We start from the raw sequence: 17,427 nt of genomic DNA on the forward strand, positions 1-17,427 counted from the left end.
CAGTCTGTTGGACGCCTCTCCATCCCTTCCCAACCAGGCAGACACCCCTCAAAGGCCCGGCTTCCTGGTGCTGGGACCGCAGCATCAGCAAGCAGCTCTGAGAGCTTGTTGGAAATGCAGATTCTCAGGCCCCACCCCACACCTACTGAATCAGCACCTGCATTTTGATAAGATCTTCGGGTGATGTATGTGTATGACACAGTTTGAGAAGCACTGACTGTCACTTACCAAGTGTTTTTTAAAGTAAGTTAGAGCGGGACTTCTCAATCCATAGGCTGCATACAAATCACCTGGAGTGCTTGTTAAGACACATTCCAGAGATTCTGATTTTGTCTCCATTGCTTGTTCTGTTCTCTACTGCCTTCACCTCATGGGTTCCCCACAGTAAGTATAGCGGATATGAGTGGGATCCAGGCAAACTTCTGGCGCAAGTCTTGGCCCAAGGCTGCTCATGGTTTACATCTCTGGAGCCATTAAGGGAAACCTGGGCTGGACCTGGGTCCTACACTGAGTCATCGGCAGCAGCATCCCTCTGCTTCGGGGGAAACTGCCCTGCTGGCGGGGTGGTACCTCTCTCTCCTGCATTACATGGGGAAGGAGCCCTAGATCCTGTACCAGGGACTCCAACCACCCCTCCCTCCACTCCCCCACACCCTCCACCACCAACCGCCGTGAACAACAAAGAAAGGAAATTAATTTGTAACCTGAAACCCTGAAAATACATCTTTCTAATGGAAACTCTGACAGAGCGATAGATCTGCAAAGAGCATTTGCTCTGAAATTGATATCTGTGTAACTTGACTGCAGCTATCTGGTTAAATAGCAGTTAAACACCTCAAGACTCCTTGGAACTTTCAAAGATTATTTGAAAAGTAATTGTGTTGTATTGATTAAATAATTTTAAGTTAATTAGAAAGTCACTGCATTTCTTAGTCTATTCCTTTGCAAATAAATTTATCTTATTTATAGACCTATTGCCTGTTCTCAAAATGTTGTTTATATGTTAATAATCATCTGCTATTTAATGAGCATGGCTGGCGATGGAATTTAACACTAGACTCGTTCCTTTGCTAAATCCTTCTATCTGGTTCCTTTTCTTTCTATTTAGATGCCACTGGCAACTTGCTTCACAGAGAGCTGCAGAACTAGAACCTGAAAGGCAGAGAACACTGTGGTTAAGAGCTTGGTCTCCAGAGTGAGACATACCTCAATTTGAGTTCCAACCCAGCAGCTTGCTTTGCTCTCTGAGCCTATCATCAGTGAAATGGGTATAATAGCACCTACCTAATATGGCCATCGTGAGATTAAATGTTATCACTGTGTAATATTGGACCATGTCTGGCTAACAGTATTATCTTTATAGTAATATGAGTATTCACTATTATGATGACAATGATGCCTCAGTCTTATAATCTGTAAAATGGGTGTGACAGGGAATATAAATGGAAACACATGAGTATTCAAAACTCCTTTGCCTAGAGAACCTTTGAGTAGTTCCCTTCTAAGAACATTTCTGGCATGACTTGCTTGGACATTGCCCCTCCATTGATGCCGACTGGGGTCATCCAGTGATGAGCAAGCACTGGACAAATGGAGCCAATATTGGGTCTGTGATGAGAATAGAGAGAGATGGCAGAGGATGGGTGAGTATATGCCAGGGTGAGGGAGGTGAGTGAGTGAAGAGCCAGGAGGAAGTTTGCATAAGAGATGTCAGGGAACAGAGCACACTGCTTCTGGAGCAGTTGCTTGGCTGGAAATAGATACTGAGACTAGCAGGGATAGGAAAGAAAAATATTAAGACTTTTGCTTTGTGCTAAGAATGCACTTCCCCTTTCGCGTTTTCTCTAGAGACTGCAGTGAAGCTTTGGATTGCCTCCAACTCATTTTTTCCTGCTTAACTGCTGTTTCTTTGAACACAACCCTGAGCTGAGGCCGGGCCGTGAGGTGGCCATCTTCACCTCATTTACAGGGGAGTCATGATAGTACCCTCCCAGGGCTGAGTGAGGATGGGTAGAGGACTCAGTGCAGAATAAGTGCTTAATTGATGTTGGCAACTATTCCCATTGCTGGGCATCATACGTTGCCTGTAGCTAGAGGTCACGAGTAGGAGTGTGAGTAGTTTGCTGGCTCTCTCTAACCAACATCAGGCCATTATCCCACGTTTAAACTGGGGACGGCAGCCACATTGTTTGTTTTCAAAGAAACCATAAACTTGGTGTCCTCCAGTGCCACACTGCAGACCAGGGCCATCACCATAGGGCTTATAAAGGAAAGTAGGGGTCTAGGGAGCCGAATCTGACCTTGGCCTTGCTATGGTATGGGCAACTCATTGAGCCAGCGTTTCCCCATTAGTAAGTGAAGATAAGGTCCAAGGCCCTGTGTTATGTTTCTCTGCTCCCAGCAGTAGATAATCAGCAGAGCTGATTAAACATGTGCCTCCTGCAAGGCCTTGGGCTGGTGCCCTAAAGGATACCCAGAAGCATGAAACAGGGGCCTCAACTTGAAAAAAGCCCTGTAATCTGACTGGGAGAAAAGATGTGAGCATCTTTTTAATCTTTTTTTTTTTATTCGAGTTACCTAATAAAAGTCTGCCTGTCCTGTGCTCCCAGCCATTCTGTGACAAACATGTAAATTTGGAAAACACCTTTTCTTAGGGACTTTACCCACATTAAAACAAAACCAAACCCAAACCAGAACCGTATATGACCTTCCTTTGTATTGCCATGTGGGACACTGGCAACACACCCTATCTCCTTCAAGAAAAAGTTGGGGTTGATAGAAGTTTCTGGAGCCCGTCTTCTCTCACTGCCTCCCTCTGGTTTGTCTCTGATGATGCCCACCCACCCTGCCTTCAGTCACAAGCTACTGAGGCCGAGTCCTTGTCATCTTTGTCTGGCCCGCATCATATATGCTAGCTCCTCTTCAGTCTGTACTTGCTGAAGGGCCAAGCGAGGCCTGGTGAAATAATAATAGAAAGGTCTAACTTGTCTAAAAAATCTGGAAACATCCCTGACTCTACCCAGGTGTCTGGAGATGACTTACCAGGTTCAGTTTGGTTTAACTGACTTCCCTGTGCCAAGAAAAATCTTCCTCCCAACCCAGAAGGCAGATACCACAGCCCACGCAAGCCTTTAAGTGTCTGCACCTGCAGCTGTGTTCATGCCTGTGAAGGCTTCCGCTGGACTCTGACCAGGACCATGATGCTGTGAGCGGGGGCTGCCCGAAGAGGGTGGGTGCAGGGGTGCCCCACTGCAGAGGGTGTGTATATGTTTACCCTTAAGATGCTTTCATTGAAGTGACCCAGGAGGGAGGAGGTGAGGCTGAATTCCTTAGTTTACTCCAAGTTGTGCTTCCCAAGCTTTGGGGATGGTGGCCCAATTCAGCCAAGCAAAAGACCTCGTGGCCCCCTGAGCCCGCTGATTCCCACATTTCAGTGGGAAAGAATTTGGTAATAAAGGATAAAGGGGAGGAGAAAAATCAAAATGGTCATGCAGCAAATCCTCAAGACAAAACAATCAACAGAAACTCGGAAAAGTAATTCTCCAAGTAAAGTAAATTAATGGACTAGAGCAATTAAAATCCAAGCCAATGCTGATGCTGCACTGTAGCAGTTAAGGGTCACAGTTGCAAGCAACAGAACTGATTCTAGCAAGCTACATAAAAGAGGAATTTATAAAATGATGTCAAGTCCTTCTACCACCCTCCTCAGAATCACTTGCCTGCAGCCCTTCCTTTTCCAGAGCACTTTCTTCCCATCGGGTCTGGCCTGGGTGCCTCTGCCTGCTGAGTGCGGGTCCCATGACAGAGTCCTAGCCGTAAAGGAGGCCGGCACTCGAAATTGTTTTCACCCTTGGGGAGGTGGGACTCCTAAGGAAGGAAATAAGCCAGACATAGAAAGGGTGTTCACGTGGTGCTGGGTAGCCCAAAAAGCACGACAAATGTCTTTTGCCATAATAGCAAAGCACTCTTCCTGAGAATTGTGGGAATTCCAGCTCTTCGCTTGTGTGCATACACCCTAGTTTTGCAGTGTTGTTTACTGATGGATGGAGGTCACACTTTATTGTAGAACAGAGAATTAATATTCTCAGTAAATGCTTGTATGAGCTAACTTTTAAATGAATGTCCATGTTTATTAACTCTGAATAACTCATTATGTTTCTAGCTCCTTATCCAAATAAAATCCCATGTATGAGGTTTCTTTTTGGGGTGATGAGAATGTTCTAAAATTTGATTGTGGACTTTTCAGTAAGTGGTTCTGGGAAAACTGAATACTCATGTACAAAAGAACAAAGCTGACCTTTATCTTAAACCAAATAAAAAAATGACCTCAAAATGGCTCAAACTCCTAAACTTAAGCGCTAAAGATATAAACGCTTAGAAGAAAATATTGAGGAAAATCTTGATAACCCTGAATTTGCCAATGATTTCATATCTGATACCAAAGCACAGGCAGTAAAAGAAAATATAGATCAGTTGGGCTTCAACAAAATTAATAACCTTTGTCCATCAAAGGACGCTATCAGGAAAGCAAAAAGACATCCTACAGAATGGGAGAAAATACTTGCAAATCACATATCTGATACTGGGTTATTATGCAGAATATATAAAGAACTCTCACAACTCAACAACAACAAACACTAACAAACTATTCAAAAATGGACAAAGGACTAGAAAAATGGACAAAGGACTTGAATAGACATTTCTCCAAAGAAGATAAATAAATGGTCACTAAGCACATGAAAAGATGCTCAACAATCATTGGTCATTAGGGAAATACAAATCAAAACCACAATGAGGTATCACTACACACTTACTACACTTACTAGGAAGCCCATAATGATTTTTTTAAAAGGAAAAAAAATGTTGGTGAAGATATGGGAAAACTGGAACCCTCACGTGTTGCTGGTGGGAATGTAAAATGGTGCAGCTGCTTTGGAAATAGTTTAGCAGTTCCTCAAAAAGTTAAACATAGAATTACCATATAACCCAGCAATTTCACTCCTAGGCATATATCCAAAGTAAATAAAAGTAGGAACTTAAACAGATACTTGTACACCAGTGTTCACAGCAGCATTATTCACAATAGCCAAAAGATGGAAGCAACCCAAATGTCAATTGACAGATGAATGGATTAACAAAATGTGCTACATATGTATAATGGAGTATTATTCAACCATAAAAAGAAATGAAATTTTGATAAATGCTGTAACTTGGATGCTCCTTGAAAACATGCTAAGTGAAATAAGCCAGACACAGAAAGATAAATATTGTATAATTTCACAGAAGGTACCTAGAATAGGCAAGTTTATAGAGACAAAGTAGAAGAGATGTCACCAGTCTGGGGAGCAAGAAGGAATGGGGAGTTATTGTTTAATGGGTTACACAGTTTATGTTGGAGAAGATGAAAAAGTTTTGAATATATATAGTAGTGATGGTTACACAGCATTGTGAAAGCCACTGAATTCTACACTTATAAATGGTTAAAATGGTCAATTTTATTTTATGCATATTTTACCACAATTTTAAAAGTTTAGGTTGTGGCAATGTTTGCACAAGTCTGAATATACTAGAACTATTGAATCATATAATTTATATGCGTAAGTTGTATGATATGTAGATTATATCTAAATAAAACTGTTAAAAATCCTTTTCAGCTGTCTGTCTCCAAGATCCATCCATTAATCTGTTTATTTATTCATTAGTTCAACACTTTTTGTTGCATTCCTACCATGCCAACTGTTAGGAATAGAATGATAAATAAAATAAGTACAATCTCTGCCCTTTCCTTGCTTAAAATGCTGTGGGTTTTAAAAAGCAATCATAGCTAACTGAGTGTTCATGACATACGAGCGTTGGCACAGGCACTTAATGCACCTTATCTCATACAGTTCTCACAGCCATGTACTGAGCTGGACTCTTCCTGAATAAGGTAATTTGCTCAAGGTCACACAGCCAGGATTTGACCCTGGTCTAGCTTACCTCGAAGTCCTTGCTCTTAACCATTCATCATCATATGTGGCAGCAGGGTTCCAGCCACCTGGATTAGGGTATTCCCTGGAGAGCTGCCCAGAGGCCCGTCTGTCAGGCTGGCTGATCTGGTAGCAACCTGAGGTGGAATGACCTCTCAGGAGAGTGGGTTTGGAAAAATAAGGCCTAAGTGCATGGAATCTTGAACAGCCATTTGAAGTAATCATTATGAAGCAGGTATAACCATTTTCTAAATGTTATGTGATAGAATTTTTAATACAAAACTGAATTCATAATTGCATTTTATCATTATATTACTAGCTAATATATTTATTATTTATTGAACACAGACTGTATACGAGCCTCTGTTCTAAGTTGCTGACAGGTATTGTCATCTTATTTCATCCTCCTGACAGATCCATGGTGTGTAGGGTGTATTACTGTTCCTGTTTTACAAGTGAGGCAGCTAAAGCACAGAGAGGTTAAGTGACTTGTCCAAGGTTGCACAGTCACTGGCAGAGCTGGGATTCTAGCTGTGGCTTCTTGACTTGGAGCCCAGACTCTTAACCACCATAGAACTGGCTCTTCAGTTATTTTAAAATATGCAAAATAGGTGGACATGAAACGAGTTGTATCAAGATAGTAGGATTATGGTGATTCCCATCCATTCATCCCAAATAATTTATTTTTTATTTTCCAAGGACACATCATAATAGTGATGATTTTTTTAGACCAAGAAAGGGAATCACACGTCACTGGGACCTTTTTCATCGTCTTATTTCGCTGCTTTATTTTGTTGTATTTGACTTTGAAGTTGCCTGTGTGCGTGCACAAACTAAGGCAGCGCCGTTGCACACCCAGGCCGTGTGCCGGGAGAGGCCCGTCCTGTGTTGGATGAGTGCCCCTCTGTTGGCTGCAGCTGCCCTGACTCTGCTGCAATCTTCTGGGGAGGGTGTGTCCCCTTTTCATCACAGTCTTAGCAACACAGGATTTTTCTTTTAAAAATTTTGTTTTTTTCTAACTTGTAAGAGAGTCTGTGTTATGGTTAAGAGCAGCACATTCACTGGATTCAAATCTTGGTGCTGTTGGTCTCAGTGCCTGGGCAACTGCTCTGAGCCTCAACTTAGTCTTCAGATAATGGAATTAACAATACTAATTTATGGGGTTATTGTGGGAATTGAATTGGCTGGTTTTGGAATGGACCTAGAATGCCTGGCACAGTGTAGGGTAGGCATTTCGATGTGTCTCTAGCATCTTTGATTATTAATTCATGCGGTTAAACATTTTTCAAATGTTAACCATCGGTATTTCTTTTCTGAATTACCTGCTCATGCTCCTTCCTCATTTGTCTTGATTCTGCAGTGTGTTTGAGCCAAGGACTAAGGCATCCTGGAAGGTCTAATTGAAGTGAGGTCTTTTCCCTCTTGGCCCCGATGCCTTTCTTTTTCTCCAAGGAGCATTTTTCACCAGTTAGTGCAGCCTCTTCTCTCCTTGCAATTGGCCCTGTTTCCTCCCTGAGAAGCTTTGATTGCCTTACAGAGTCAATCTTTCGAATAGCTCATTCCCACTGGACTGCTACACCCCCAGATCTCCCACGCATGATTTCTCTCTCTGTCCATTTAAGTTGTGTCCCACGAGAGTGGCCCTGGCCTGCTCTGAGAGGCTCTGTTTCAGCAGCACGTGTACCTACACAGCATGTTCCTCCCCAGCCTTGCGTGATTGCATAGACTGCCAAATAGCCGACCTTCCCGAGCAAAGGGCAAAAGCCTAAGGGACCGCTTAGATAAAAGGCACATTCTTAAGATAATTCCACCTTTTTTCCCTCTTGCCTAACACCATCTTGCGTGACTTAAACAGTCCACTTTTGTCCTATCATGGGACAGAAGGGATCTGGGCCACAAAAGTTGGAGGTTTCTAAATTGTAAAAGGAGTCAAACTTCTCCTCAGCCAAATGATTCCTGCCAGAAAAGTTCTGGTGGATAAATGTGTTTGATCCAGGGGAATTTTCTGGGTGGTTTGATGGTAACATGGGATTGGCTACTATTCTTAAGACATAAGCCTGAGTGAGGTGTAGGGGTGGGGACATGCCAGTATCCCAACATGGCAAGGGCTAGAGGCCATTGAGAGGTTCCTCCAAAAAGAAGCTCAGATTCCCCTAGAGAAAGTTATTGATGTTTTCCATCAAGACCTTCCCTAAATGTGAGGTCACCTTCTGCCTGGACGGCACCAGCATGGAAGCGTACATCCTGGATTTTGCATGTCCCCTGCATTCACCTGCATGCCCAGTTCAGGCTGTGTGGTTTAGAGGAAAGGGTATTAGACTGGGCGACAGAACAGCTGGGTTTGAGTTGAGGCTTTGCTTTTTCTTAGCTTTGTAACCTTGGAAACCAACTTTGTTTTCTCATCTGGAGGATGGAGGGTAACATTCCCAGTTCTGCTCACCTCCCTGCTTGACCATGGAGATTAATCAGTGTACTGGGTAACTGTGAAAGACAAAAAAGACAGAAGGATCTCTCCTCCTCTTAGAGACATAGGCAGTCAGCACAGTGCCTGAACCAGCATCTCATGCGGAACCCGGAGAACTAAAAGTGCTACCTATCTCCAGAAAGAGGTCTGAAGAGGAGGGGAAACTGTTAGGGGTGTGTGTGTGTGTGTGTGTGTGTGTGTGTGTGTTGTGCATAAGTTCAGTTTCACAAACTTTAAGGAACATCTAGCCCATGATGCTGGTTGAGGAGACAGACACAGAGGCAGCAATTAGAATTCAGGAGCAGTGGAAGCAGGAAGGCTGGCCACTCACTCGGAGGGGATCCTGGGTGGAGCCTGGGGGACAGGCGGGAACTGGCCAGTGTTCCAGGAAGAATGTTGGGTGTTCAAGAAAGGTTCAGCTCTGCAAATAAGCCTCTCACCATTTTGTCTTGGATAAGGAAGAATTTATCCTGGGAGAGGAAAAGAGAAGGCTTACTTTCCTTATGTAGATAAACCAGAGAGGAAGAGTGAATAGCTGTAAAATCATGGAACTGATGAAATGGGGAGCTTTTTTTTCACTCGGCTTCCTGGTGAAATGAATTATGCCTCTAGCCATTCTCTAGCCAGTTAGGAGGGGATGGCTGAGGATCATTCAAAGTCTATCAGAGAGGCAGTTTGCTCCTGAGGATATTTTTTCACATAACCTCAGAGTTCCAGGTATATTTCTGTTTTTGTTTTTTTTTTTTTATTCTGATAGTTCGGTCTGTATACTAGTTAAATACTTTTAGCAGTTGAAAAAAGTGAATGTTGGTGTTCCACAGCCTCATTCATCACATCATCTCATCCCCTTCAGTAAATTTGTTAACTTTCCTCTTGAGCAAGGTGCTCTAGAAATCTTCTAAGGAAAAGAAGGCCTGTGATCCAGTGTAGTGGAAAGAACATAAAATGTGACCCCAGGAATCTTCATTTGCATCCACTCCTTGGGGAGCCATGGGAAGTCACACTGTCTGTCTCTCCTTTTTCTCACCTGTACAGCCCCACCTGGCTGACATAAGCTGGTGGGAGGCCCTGGATGTGAAGTGCTTGCCAAGTGTCCTGGGCTGGATGTAGGCAGCACTTCAGGGTGACACTCAGCTCTGGCACCAGTTTTAGTGTGGGTTAGACAGGCATCTGCCCTGGCCACTGAAAGCACATCTTGACAGGCAGTGTCTGTAAAGGTCAGAACTGCTTCGACATGTCTTACTGACGGGGCTTCATTTCCTGGGACAGCCTCGTTTCGCTAGAGCCACAGAAGGTCAAGGGGATAAGATCCTCTAATCCTTTTGCTGAGCCTGCCTACAGGAGCCCAGAGGCTCTCCTGGCCCTGTTTTGACTGCACTCCCCCTCCCCCTGTCCCCCCTACTTCCCCGTGTCTCCTTCAGATCCAATAGTGGTGCTGGGTGTGCAGAGCCTGGAGCCTCTGTGCCTGAGCCTCACACCTGCCTCTCCTCCAGAGAGCTGCGGCTGCAGTGGGCTGACCGAGCCTCTTCCCGGAGCCTGCCTGGGACACTCTGGGACCTTCCTCCTCCACAGCTGCCTTCTCCCTGGCTCCGGCACCCGCCCTTCTGAAGTCACTAGTCTGCGCTGCAGTGAGGAGCCCTGCCTGGAGCTGGATCCTTACAGTAGGTACCTCCTTGCTTTTCTCTTTCTGTCTGAATTGGGTGCTCAGGGCATCAGACTGGTAGAGCGGCAGGAAGCAGGAGCTGCCAGTCTGGCCCCAGAAACTCACTAGTCATTGTTTCTTCCAGCTCTGCCCCGACAGACTTCCAGTCACTGATTGATCAGGGCAGCCAGCGGTCTGCGGACTGCTCACAGAAGCTTTGCATAGCTCGGGGACCCAGGAGGCCGGTGGGGGAGGAAGTTTGTAAAGCAGAGCCTGGAAGAAGGAGATGCACCACTGGAGGGTTTCAGCTCCTTAGGACGCTGTGTTCTCATTAAGAACAATTTTATTAATGAGCCACTTAGTTGCAGGGAGGGAGGAGGAAAAGCATAATTAATAATGACCCCCTCCACCCTCACAGATGAGCACGTAGATTCAGGGGAGTCAGGGGAGGAAGGTGGGCACCATTTCAGCATCTTTAGCTGTGTCCCTCTGAACCAGGAGCAGCTCTGGGAACTAACTTTCCAATGGAATGATTTGAGCTTTCTCCCTCTTTCTGCGAGAGCCAGTATCAGTGTACTGAGCATTGAATTCCTTCCTGACCCCAGTCCCCTCTTCCTGCAAGCTCAGAGGAAGTCAGTATTTGCTTTTCCAGCAAGGTCACGGATCACCTGACCAAATCTTTAACAGCTGGGGAGCCAGTGCTGCTGTGCTGAACTCACGAGCAAACAGCTCTGGTCCAGCAGCAGAACCCTGCTTTCCAGGAGGAGGTGACTCCGGCTCCAGGCTGTGGCAGGGGGAGGATGCCAAGGGAAGGTAATGTAGTCACAGCTTCCCTCTTGATAGTTTTCTCTTCTTCATGAAGCTCCAGATACAGCTGCTGCAATGCAGGCAAAAATGAGACACTTGGAAAAAAAAAATCAAGAATGGAGTTAATGAGATTGTGTTAATGTGTCATTTATTGAGCATGAGTTATCTCTTTGCTTCCTGGGCTGGTGGAAAGTGAGCTGGCTGGAGAACTCGGCTGGCAGAATCTTTCCCAGGAGTGCATCTCACTTCACCAGTGACTGCGCTTCAGCCCTCTTAACATAAAGCAGCGTTGTCAGATGCCTCCTGCTTCATATAGCACAGGGGACAGTCCCACGTGGAGGTGTGGGGCCCTGGAGTGGTGAAACGGGAAGCTCTCATCATTTGGGGAGATCAGTACCAGGTCTGAGTAATTTTTTTTTTTCTCTTTCGGAAAGAGCATTTTGTCTTTGCAAGAGGTCGTGCCAGGATTGACAGATTGCTGTTTGGTGTGCTACCTTGCTAAATATTTGACTTTGTAAGGTTGAATTCTCCAAGAATTCTCATGGCAATAAGGCTGTGCTTTGAGCCAAGCTTTCTTTTTAAGGAAATCCAAGGTGCTGTTTATTTTGGCATGCAGCCTGTTCTGGGATGAAATATGGCATTTTTATTATCAAAGAATAAAGAGAGTTTTGAAGAGAACAAAAGTACAGAGCTAGCTTTCAGTTTCAGTACTAAATAGAGGAAGGTTTCTTTAGGTTTGAGGTTAGAAATGAAATTGAAAATGGTATCATAAAAGGAGTAACTGTGGAGAGAGAGGGTGTGAGTTTGATCTGCCGGAGTTGGGCTGATCCAGGGAAATCCATGCTCCTGGGCGTGGACCCTGCTGGACCAGTTCTAAGGTGGCCTGGTAGTCACACATGGGCCATCATCACTGCTGTCTGTCAACCACTGCCTCTTGGGTGGATTTTGAACTGGCAGCCTCAGTCTCCACCTCTTCACTGCCCATTGGCTTTGGGAGGCAGTGTGGAGTGGAGTCGTACAAACTGTTCTGCCCCCAATGAACTGGATAATTTGGGATTGGCCACATAGCCTCTTTGTGTCTTTGTTCCTCGTTTGTAACTTGGAGATGATACCATGAGCTGAGTGTCTGCCATGTGTTAGGATACGGGGCGGGGCGGGGTGGGGGTGGCAGAGAAGGGGGAGTGTGGACACAGAAATGACTCCCACATGAATTCTGACCTTCACAAGCTTAGTAGGGGAGGAGAACTAGAGAAAGATAAAGCAATATATACTCAAGGCATCTAGAATATGATGAGCTCATGAGAGAGGCTGGGACCTAATTAGGCATTTTTGATCCTGGGATAAAGCATGAACAAATGAAAAGTTACATAATAACACCGGGTATTACAAGGTTCTGAACACTGGGGGGATGGCTTAACAGAAGGAGTAATAAATTGCTTTTATGTCAAAATTTTAAATGCTCCAGAAGGTTGCAAAATTCCATTTCAAAGGGGAATTCTGTCCAACAAAGCTCTTTTTCATATTCTGTTGTATTGCAAAGTAGGATGTGTTGATGTAGTAACATTTACTCTTTGATTCCACTCACCTAACCACATCAAACATCTACCTACTCCAAACCCCCCCCCCCTTAGTTAAATTCCTAGATGTCTGCCCTAAGGACCACAGTGGGCCAAAGTGGAGAATGCTGGGGTGGACGGGGCTGGAAGTGGCATGTCATGGGTGTGACAGTCACCTCCTTTTCTTCAGAGCCCTTTAGAGTAAAAGCTTACTGGGCTCTCTTCAGAGAGTTGGGATGTCAGCTCCATTTAATTTCTGTAGCCTTGGGATGATTAATTTTAGAAAAATTCAAGTCTAAGAGAACGATTAGAGGTCTCTATTGAGTTCTTTTTAATGAAATTTGACCCCAGGTGTGTGGCAGAATTATTTGAAGCTCTATGATCTGATATATGAAGAGCCGAATTGTAACTCCAGCCAAAGGCAGTGAGTGTGATTGAACTCCCTGAGGGGGTGGCGAGCCTGTGCACCCTGCTGGCCCCCTCTCGCTTAGGAGAAGCCTTGTTGCTTGGTGTCCAGCCTGGGAGAAGCAGATCACACTTTGGCCATTTCTCCTTCTGTGTGCCCAGTAAACGTGTAATGTGCACTGTGGGGAGAAGCAGAGAGGCATCAGAGTCTGGGGCATTTCCCCTCACAAAGAGAGCTAGGGTCAGTCACAGCCGCAGGCTGCCCACAGGGGACAAATGTTTACAAGTCACTTTCATTCCCAGTGCAGTCTGGGAGTCTGCTGGACTTGAGAGCAAATCCTGCTCCAGTACTTGCTTGTCATGTGACTTGAGGCCCTTAGCCTCAGTCTCCCTATCTGGAAAATGGGGACAGTAATAATCCTTTTGGGGTTACTGTGAGGATTGCATGAGCTAATTCAAGTATGTCAAGTGCTCTGGGCTCTGCCTGTTTCTCGGTAATGTTACGGGCAGAGGACAAGGGGAGCAGGAGGAGAGGCCGTGATGACGGAGAGACAGGCCGAGGGGCCACCTGTAGGGTTTGTGTCCTCACCCTTTTCTTCCCGAGGCTTCACCTTGAAGCTGCCGGGCCTCTCCTGCCTGCCAGCCTCTGGGAGGCCCCACCCCTGGCTGCAGGCTGCGGACCTGTGGCACTGAGGTCAGCAGCAGTGTTTTCTGCCCAGGAACCTTCTCTTTTTCTTTTCTTTTTTCTTTTTTTTAAGTTTATTTTATTTTTTGGAGGGGGAGACAATTAGGTTTATTCATTTATTTAAATGGAGGCACTAGGGATTGAACCCAGGACCTTGGGCGGACCTTCGGCGGACCTTGGGCATGCTAGACAGGCACTCTTCCACTGAGCTATACCCTCCCCCCTCTTTTTTTTTTTTAATTGAGTTATAATTGACCTATAACATTGTATTAGTTACAGGTGTACAACATAGTGAGTTGATATTTATGTTGGGAAATGATCACAGTAAGTTTAGCTTACGCCCATTACCTCACATAGTTAAAATATTTTTTCCTGTGATGAGAACTTTTAAGATCTACTCCCTCAGCAACTTTCGAAAGTATAAACACAGTGTTGTTAACTGTAGTCACCATGCTGTACATTAGCTCCCCAGGGTACTATTTTATAACTGGAAGTTTCTACCTTTTGACTCCCTTGACCCATTTTGCCCACCCCTCACCCCCAACCCCCACCTCTGGCAACTACCGATCTGTTCTCTGTATCTGTGAGTTATGTTTTTAAATAAGGATTTCACATGTAAGTGATATTACACTGTATTTGTCTTTGTCTGACTTATTTTACTTAGCATAATGCCCTCAAGTTCCATCCATGTTATCACAAATGGCAAGATTTCCTTCTTTTATAATGGCTGAACAATATTCCATTTTATTTATGTATATTTATTTATAATATATATATATAATGATATTCTTAGATAGATAGATAGATACACTACACCTTCTCTATCCGTTCATCCGTTGATGGACCCTTAGCCTGTTTCAGAACCTCCTCTTTCTAATGAGGGCCGCCCTCCCTCACCCCTGGTTAGAACCGTCCACATCTCTCCACTCTCTGCCTCCTTAGCAGCCGCTCTTAGCCTCCAGGACCATCCACATTCACCCTCCTTCTCCTAAACTCCTTCTCTACTCCAGCTCTATGCTGCCCCCAGACTCAAGTACTTGTTGCCACAGAGATGTACTTGGTGTCTGTGATCCTTCTGCAAGGTGTTCCTGGCTGCCCTTGGGGTCTCTGTCACACCCGCACAGGCAAAGGCCCTCTGGCCGCTGTGTGGAATGTGGTTACGGAGGAACAAAGACACCAGCAGGGCGACGGCTTCAGAGGCAGCAGCAGCACTCACAGAAAGCGGGTACACGAAACTTTCTGCGAGCGAACTTCAGACTTCCTCTTGTTTGGAGGCCTGATGTTTCCCAGCCTTCATCTCCAGCTGGCCTGTTTGTTCCCCATTTTCCTTCCCGGGTTGCTGGGGCCTCCCTCATTCTTCTCTTACTCCCACCTCCCCCAACCTTTCGCTCATCCCTGGTACACTTTCTGATCTGGAGTTCATTGTCAAGCACATTGGAATTCCTAAAACAAGCCGGCTTCCACTGCCAAGGAGTCACAGATAATTTATTATTCTGATGTGTGTGGAGTTAGAATCATAAAAAGCCAATTTCCTGGGTGACTTATTGTAATGGGGGCAGGAGCCAGGTGGTTCACCATTTGAAGAAATGGTCCTGGGAAAGGATTGAAACTTTGGGGAGAATTTATGATCAAAGCTCGGGGTACCCTAATTCAGAGTCAGGAGAGCATTCTGCTTGCGTGGTTACTGACATCTGCTGGCCACCTAGGTCAGGCCCCCCTTGCTCTGCTCGTGGTTAGGAATCACCCCAACTACCAGCTCCTGGTCAGTACTTCCAATTAGCTCAGCTTTGCCTTGAATCTGATTGGGACATCACGAAGCATTTACAGCTACTCTGGTTCCAGCTTTTTCACAAAATGGATTATAATTCTTTTACCAAGATGGAGGTGAGTAGATTTCAGGTCTTGATATTCTGGAAAGAGCACCATGCTGCTTGTCAGAGCTCTGGGTCCAGTTCCTTCACTATTACGCTGGGAGACGTTGCACAGAACAATCAACTTCTGAACCTCAGTTTCCTCATCTGCCAAGTGAGGGGGTTGGACCAGATGCTTCCTTTGGTGTCAACCACTGCTGACATTCCACGGGGACCACCCGAGACCAGACTCTTGGGTACAGATTTGTACAGGCGATTCGTCTCCCTCCTCGGGTTGCTGTGAGCGCATGGGCACCCCAGGAGAGAGGCAGGGATGGGGGTTACTGATTTTTGATACTGTGCTCCCTCCATACTTATTCTAACTATAATGAGATTCTCCACTTTTCTATCCCTCTTGCTTTCAGAACTCTCCAAGGAATTTTACAAACTCATCAGCTGAAGAGTGCCTGAGATTGATGGTCAACTTTCCCTAAGATGGAGAAGACAGACGGTAGGCAGGCTCCTTTGTGTTCCCTGGTCTAAAGTGAGCACTGGGGTTGGAAAGGGTTTGTTACTGTAAATCCTGGAAATAACTTAGGGGAGGCCTTCCCCAAACAGGCTGTGCTGGGAGACCCAAACCATGTATTTCCGGCATGAACAAGAGAAGGTGGTAGGGAATGAAAATGAAACCTCTTGTTTACGGGACCTGTGTAATTTTTGGTGTTTCTGATCTCTTCCAAGCATCAAGAAGGGGAACAGGATGATCTCAGTCATTATCCCCATTTTAGAGATGAGAAACTTGAGGTCTAAGAAACAGGCACAATATGGTCAAAGAGCCTACATTCATACCTGGGTGACTCTCCTAGGTGTCTGACTTCTGTGAGCCTCAGTTCCCTCATCTATCAGTTAGCTTTGCTGTGTAACAAGCCACTCAAACATTTATTGACTTAAAGGTATTTGTTATTTCTCAAAAGTTTCTGTGGGTTAACTGGGCCATTATTCTAAGCTGGGCCAGCTTGGCCAACCTCTGCCGGGCTTGTCCTTCTCACGACTGTGGTCTTCTGGGTGGCTTGTCTGGATGGTTTAGGATGTCTGGTGGTTGACCCACGTCACCTGGGGCATTGGTGATCATTTGACCTTGTGTCTCTGACTGTCCAGCAGGCTAGCTGGGGTTTGTTCACATGATGGCAGAAGGGTTCCAAACATAGCAAGAACAAACCCCAATGTATAAGCGATTTTCAAGTCTTGCATATGTCACATTTGCTGTTGACCCACTGGCCAGAGCAAGCCACAAAGCCAAGCCCAGGGTCAGTGTGGGAGGGAAGTACACAAGGGTGGGTTATAATTGTAGCTATTTCTGCAAGCAGTCTGCCACCCCTCATCTTTAAGCAGGGTTGGTAAAGGACTAAATGAGATAATGCATGTAAGGTTGTGGAGTAATAACCAGCCCAACGACTGTCTCGACACATGCTCCCCTCCTCCCCTCCCCAGGAATGCTGCCAAACGTCATAGACTAGACACCGATCCCCTGACTTCTAATGAGATGCTTTTTCCAGATCATCAAATGTCAGGGAACAGGAGAGCCTATACGGCCCTTTGCTGGCACAGGACTTAAGGACCGGAGAGTAGCTTCAGCCCTGCCTCTTCCTTCTTTCCAAATGCAGTTACCATATATTTCAAGAGTCTGCCATTCTCCCCAGAGAGCTGCCTTTTCAGAGCATCCCTGGACGTGGTCCCATAGAACGCCAGCTAATTCCCCTCGTGCCCGGGGCCTGTCATTTCTGCCTGCATCATTTGTCCCCGCTCAGCATCCTCGGCACAGCTGCTCTCCACGTGACTGCCCACAACTAGCTAAGAAAGGCAGCCCTCCCTGCAGGCACACACGTCTCACAAAATCAAGGCAGAAGAGGGAAAAGCTTCCGCTGTCTTGGCCGTTTGAAGAGGCTCATTTAATTCCCCGTCTTTCCGGTTATATTTCTGGCCAAACTTTCTAGTTTCTGTTTTTCCCATTTCCTTCAGACACTGAGGATAGGCTTTTGGACTTTTCCC

General features: G+C 45.5%; 1 protein-coding gene across 6 annotated transcripts in view; it reads left to right on the top strand.

Annotated features, from left to right (window-relative positions):
- The window catches only part of KANK4 (KN motif and ankyrin repeat domains 4), an 84,452-nt gene that overhangs the window by 18,879 nt on the left and 48,146 nt on the right, over positions 1-17,427 (top strand). For 2 of the 6 annotated variants that reach the window (XR_012511214.1, XM_074376362.1), the window contains exons 2-3: positions 9,855-10,094; positions 15,804-15,889. Coding sequence is in view for 5 of the 6 variants with exons in the window: in XM_074376362.1 (XP_074232463.1) it covers positions 15,874-15,889 (16 nt within the window). In the remaining variant the exon portion in view is untranslated. Of the gene's footprint in view, positions 1-9,854; positions 10,099-10,744; positions 10,889-15,803; positions 15,890-17,427 lie in introns of those variants that run through there. The other 4 variants (XM_074376364.1, XM_074376363.1, XM_045512604.2 and 1 more) reach the window with 4 other exon arrangements.

The sequence above is a fragment of the Camelus bactrianus genome, chromosome 13, assembly GCF_048773025.1.
Source record: "Camelus bactrianus isolate YW-2024 breed Bactrian camel chromosome 13, ASM4877302v1, whole genome shotgun sequence".
NCBI lineage: Eukaryota > Metazoa > Chordata > Mammalia > Artiodactyla > Camelidae > Camelus > Camelus bactrianus.